The sequence below is a fragment of the Coregonus clupeaformis genome, unplaced genomic scaffold (genome assembly GCF_020615455.1).
Source record: "Coregonus clupeaformis isolate EN_2021a unplaced genomic scaffold, ASM2061545v1 scaf0096, whole genome shotgun sequence".
Classification (NCBI taxonomy): Eukaryota; Metazoa; Chordata; class Actinopteri; order Salmoniformes; family Salmonidae; genus Coregonus; species Coregonus clupeaformis.
In genome coordinates, this window is record NW_025533551.1 from 732,973 (window position 1) to 739,144 (window position 6,172).

A 6,172-nucleotide genomic window follows, 5' to 3' on the forward strand; every position below is an offset into this window, starting at 1 on the left:
ACAACTTGTGATTAAAATCCAGTCCAATTTCCAGTGCATTATTGAGAGGTATATTTAAAAACAAAGAAAAGCTACTATATGTCTGATATGGTATTTTTTGGTGTAAGGCACGTATCAAGTCATATACAGCGTGATCTAATAACAGTTCAATCATGTTATGCTCAAGAGAGATTACAAATCGTTATATTAAATAAATATAACACTTTGTTCATAAGGCATTCAGTAGAAATAAGCAACAGCAAATCAAGGGCCATCTAGAATAAATTATAAGTCTTATATCATAAACTGCTGCGAGGACTCCTGAGAAGTATACTGTACTATATTGCTTCCATATACAGTTTCTGTTATAAAGTATGTGTAAAGACATCTGAATGTCAAATATTCACTCACTTAACAACTCATTTCTCCATCTTCAGTAGCACGGCAAACTGTAGTTATCAACAATATATTCTCATCTTTGACACTTTTCTGGATGAAGCTTCCCAGAGTCTAGGTAATTGTTCTCATATACAGTACATTATATAAATGTATATATTATATGGTTCAGTTGGTTTAGCAGCTGTATAAAGGTTATCTGTTCACAAACAGCTACTGTACCACAAGATGAAATAAATAAATGAAACTTTAATGTACACAATACAAAATAAATACATAATATCCTGTATTTTTTCCCTATACGCTCACGTCATAACTTTGGGAGCGTTTCCTACACAGCCTGCGGAACCACACCCAGTAGAGGAAGATCATGAGGAACCAGTAGCAGACGTACGCCACACAGCCGTAGATCAGAAACCTGGTCTCTAGTACCTTAGCCGGCGTGAACCAGCCCTTCTGGCTCTCCTTGTAGATGGTGTAGCAGAACCCTCCCAGCAAGATGGCCGCCCACACCGACAGAGGCAGCAGGGGGATGTAGTTCCCAACCATCTTGCGGCGGCCCGACGTGCCCCAGCTGCTCTTGTTCATGGTGATGATGGCAAAGTACTTGGCGGGCAGCAGGCTGGTCATGTAGAGGGCAGAGTAGAGGGACATGAACAACATGACCAGGTCGCGGCGCAGGATGCAGGCATAGGCCGCCTTGATCAGGCCGATGAGCTGGATGCAGCAGAGGACCCAGAGGATGTCCCACAGGGTGCCTGTCCAGAACAGCTGGATGATGGTGGCCGTGACGAAGAAGGGGAAGACACCAGAGACGATGGACTCGTAGGTCATCCACAGGTGGTGCTTGTGCCACCACATGGCGTTGTAGAGCCACTCACGGAAGTAAGACTTGGTCCAGCGCGTCTGCTGGTTGAGCCACCGGAGGAACTGGCCTGGCGTCTCTGTGTAGCACTTGGAGCGGGCCGTGTATCTGAGAGCAGAGGATGGATGATGATGAGTCTATTATCATCTTATCATCTCTAGTAAAGTGTTGTGGTAGAGTTTATTTGTGTCTTCTAGGACAGGTTTTTAGATGGCATGCAGTATGACGAGTATGTGTGAAGACATATACTCACTTGGTGGCATAGCCCATGCTGAGCATGCGGTTGGTGAGATGTCTGTCATCCCCAAATGTGCAGTGAGTCCCCAGGAACTTCTGGTTGTACCAGGACTCTAAGAACTGCTGGAGGAGGTCATTCCTGTACATACCTGAGGATGAAACCAAACCTATGTTATAGTACTGCAGTTCACATGCAAGTATATTCCAATTGTATCACTTGTTATGTTACTGAAAACAAATAGCATAAACAAGAGAAGCAAGGTTATGTCTCATGTTTATCGCGGTCACAGGAAAGTGTATTTTCCTTACCCAGGGGGCCGCTGATGCAGGAGACACAGTTGAAGAAGGACTGGCAGGACCTCTCGATGTTGAACGCCATCCAATAGCGCAGGCTGCTCATGAAGCTGATGTAGGACTCCTTGAGGTTGAGGATCATCACGTCTCCTCCCACCGCCCCGTACTTCTGGTTGCTCTCCAGAACCTTACACAGCTCCACCGTAGCCAGGGGGTCTAGCTTGGTGTCAGAGTCACACACCTGGAAGAGGAAAGAGAGAGAGAGAGAGAGAGAGAGAGAGAGAGAGAGAGAGAGAGAGAGAGAGAGGGGAGGGAGGGGAAGAGAGAGAGAGAGAGAGAGAGAGAGAGAGAGAGAGAGATGATTATTAACATTAGTTATTAACAATTATTAACATTATAGGACAAGAAACAGAATGAAGATACTGTGTGCTCTGATCCAAGGTGTGTTTTCTTAATGAAATACAGTATTTCCCTAATCTCAAGAGCCATACAAAGAGATATAAATCAACTCCTCACCTGTAGGTAGTCCACCGACAGTCCCAGTGCCTTGAATGCTGTGTACATCACCTCCCTCTTTCCACCCCACTTCTGCATGATGCACACACACCTCCTGCTGTTGATCAGATCCTCCACCTCCCTCCTCTGGGGGTCCTCTCCCAACCCATAACTAGCGTCCCCGGCGGGGCCTATCACCCCGGGGATGCCCCACTCCTGGGTCTGGGTGGGGTCCCACGTGTGGTAGTTATTCCTCCACACGTAACAGCCAGGGTCCTGGTCTGCAAACACCTCCCTGAACATCTCCAGCATGTAGAGGTCGTCCTCCGAGTTCCCATCCACCACCATGATGACCCGCAGCAGCTCTGGAGGGTACTTGAGGGCCCGAATGGAGTTGAGGCACTCGCGCAGGTACTCTGGGTCCTCCTGGTAGGCTGAGATAGTGAAGCCGATGGTCTTGGTGAAGGTGCAGGCCTTGCTTCGGGCCCTCATGCGGCGGTGCTCCACGAAGGCGAACAGGCTCTGGACCAGGACGTGGAGCCCCAGCAGGAGGCCGTAGAAGCCGAAGGAGATGATGCCGTACGGGGAGGTGGCCAGCTGGAAGCCCTGGACGTAGGCCCACACCATCACCCCCAGCACCACCAAGGCAAAGAGGAATGTCAGGATGGCACGGACTATCGAGCCCATACGCCTTAGCAATGGTTTCAGTTCCATTTTCCACCCCTTTAGATACCTGTTGTCAATCAAGGAAGATGAACATTGAAGATAAATACATTGGAACAGGAACAAATAGGCAAAATTAAAGATTATATTTCATTTATTGAATTAAGTGAATTGATTAATTGAATCAGCCTACTGAAAATACAACAGAAAGGTTCAGCACTTCATGTAATAAAGGCTGTAAAAAGGCGAATCATGCTTTCAAGTATTATCATATCAACAATACTGCGTCTACAAAATGTATTCGATTTTAACCATTACGGTAACTTATTACAAGATTGAAAAAAATTGTTGGGCATCATTCTGTCAAGTAAGCTGCAGATCACTATAAATACCAAAGACATCCTACCACACAAACGTTATCATGAATAAAAAATAAAAAATAAAAAACGTTTTTATTTGACCCATCAATCTTCAAAAGATTTCATCAAGAAGTTGCCTTGTTTCTTTATGACGTAAACAATGTAGCGCAAAAATAACTTTTATTTCTAATGGTCAATAAAAAACAAACATATTTGGATAAAAAATGTATAGCCTTACCTGACTTTGGTGCCAAGTTACTCCACTCTTGAAATGCCCCTTCCTCTCCGTCTCCTACTCTCTCTCTACTCTTTGCGTGAAGTTGGATTACTTTATAAACTTGAGAAACAAGCTTACTCCAAATGCTGCCAGATGTGAGCGCACATACAGTGGCCCATAGCAAACCATCATAGGTATTACGCCCTTAATACTGGGTTTGTGAGTCAGCACGTGCTGCGTCAAAGTAGAAAGGAGGTCCATTGTGAATTCGTCAAATATAAATCCACAGGGATTAGTTTTACTTCAGTAAGAGTAGTTATGTGCGTCAATTTTATATTAAAATCCGTATGTTGGATTTAATTCAGAAATGCACAATTTTGTAAATTTCTAATCATTACAATTTTGACTCACGGATGTCGCACTGTGTCAACTATCTATCTGCCTTTTGTAAATTGATCAGGGTAAACCTCCATAATGACCACAATAATCCTGAAAATTAACCTCCTCTTCTTTTGTTTTACACTATCTGATTGTATTGTCGACAAAACAACATTGATCTTGATCAATTGTAGGCTACTTATTTACAGATCTGTAATTCATTTTTTTCACATTTTAGAATACAGTCATTTAGATATTATTCACTTGACAATCGAATAGAATAGAGTATAATAAAATAGAATATCCTACTTAATTTTTCCCATAGGGAACTTGTGGCATTTGGATTAGACAATAAATACATAACAGCACAATTCACATATAGCACAAACCCCTAATACAAGATAAACCAAAAGTGTGGGAAATATCATTACCCTTATCACCACCATACATTTCCATTGAAGATTATTGGATCACACCTACCTTGTCCCTGACCAGTCACTGCCATGATCTGTCAAGAAGTTGAATGATGCCCTCTGGTGGCACAATAATAACCCTGCATCCTTTCTCTTGTACTGAACATTGTTAGGCAATGCTAGCCACAAGGCTAACAAATGTATAACCACCACCACACATGAATGGTGCATAGAGAAGGGCACATCAAGCAGTGTTTATGACCAAATCTTATCTCATGGATCAACCTGAGGGTCTTTGTTTTGGTTCAGTGACAGGGAAACATGACACATTATAATACTGCGTCAGTCATACATATTCCTTGGTAAAGGCTGAACATACTTCAGTAAAACCCTGAGAGTATTTGACATTGCCTTGACTCAATGTTTCCCAAACAGTGGGTCGGAACTCGGGACCCAATGGTCAATCACCGCTAACTCCGCATGGGTTGCAGACACCAAAAATATTGGTTTTATTTGTGGTTTTGCATGGGTCACAAGAAAACTCCCAACAGCCTCAGAGAGCAAATAATTTGGGAACCACTGCCATATGTATTTTGGTTGGTTCAATATTGATGACCTCGAAAGACCTAGCTGCAGTGGTGGATAAAGTACCCAATTGTCATACTTGAGTAAAAGTTAAGATACTGTACCTTAATAGAAAATAATGACTCAAGTAAAAGTGAAAGTCACCCAGTAAAATACTACTTGTGTAAAAGTCTACAAGTATTTGGTTTTAAATGTACTTAAGTATCAAAAGTAAATGTAATTGCTAAAATATACTTAAGTATCAAAAGTAAAAGTATAAATCATTTCAAATTCCTTATAGTAAGCAAACCAGATGGCATGATTTTCTTTCTTTTCTTTTTTTTTACGGATAGCCAGGGGCAACACTCCAACACTCCAACATAATTTACAAATGAAGCATTTGTGTTTAGTCAGTCTGCCAGATCAGAGGCAGTAGCGATGACCAGGGATGTTCTCTTGATACTGTAAGTGAGTGAAATTGACAATTTTCCTGTCCTGCTAAGCATTCAAAATGTAACAAGTACTTTTGGTTGTCAGGGGAAATGTATAGAGTAAAAAGTACATTATTTTCTTTAGGAATGTAGTAAAGTAAAATACAAATATCCAAAAAACGACTTAAATAATACTTCAAAGTATTTTTACTTAAGTATTTTACACCACTGCCTAGCTGTCCATTCTACTTTATTGAGTTGTAACTTGTTCCCATTTTACCCTGACTACATCTCTAGGGACATAGAAATCTGTTGATGAGATCGTTGAAGGCCCACACACATAGCCACTGGCACTGTTATGAACAAATCCACACGCCTCAGGTCAGACCCAAATAGAATGCCTCAGGCCACAGGGCCAACAGAGCCCTTGGTCTGGTCACTATGATGTCATGGTGAAGGGTGTGGTACTTGGGGTATTTTGGATGGTGGGCAGACTTGGAAAATCTGGGTATTCTACCGTATTGTGAGAATATTCCCACACTGGAAGACTGACTAAAACCATAGTCTAAATGGAATATGTATTCTTTGCTAGACTCAATTTGGTCTTTGGGTCACCCACCCGCTCACGTTTATTTATTATCGCTTAAGATGGAAGATCACTGTATATCCAGCAGAGGGAGCCAAGTGTTCAGTTTTTACCTCATACCATCTAGCGCCTTCACAATAGCCCAAATTCTGATCTGACTTGTTCAAATCCTCTCATAAGAAGTCAACCCTATGATGTCACTCAACAAAGACCACATTCAATAAACAGACATGCTTTATTTGATATCATCAGTTCAAATTGTTAGTTCCATGACATCAGGACCAGCCTTTGCTAC

At 42.2% G+C, this 6,172-nt stretch overlaps 1 protein-coding gene across 1 annotated transcript; it reads right to left on the reverse strand.

Annotated features, from left to right (window-relative positions):
• Positions 1-604: 604 nt before the first annotated feature.
• has1 (hyaluronan synthase 1) lies at positions 605-2,988 on the reverse strand. The gene is made up of 4 exons (XM_041902599.1): positions 2,288-2,988; positions 1,787-2,012; positions 1,494-1,626; positions 605-1,348 (listed from the first exon to the last, which is right to left on the reverse strand). Exons 1-4 carry the CDS (start codon positions 2,978-2,980, stop codon positions 673-675), a joined length of 1,728 nt encoding a protein of 575 aa, XP_041758533.1. The 5' UTR covers positions 2,981-2,988; the 3' UTR covers positions 605-672.
• Positions 2,989-6,172: the final 3,184 nt, after the last annotated feature.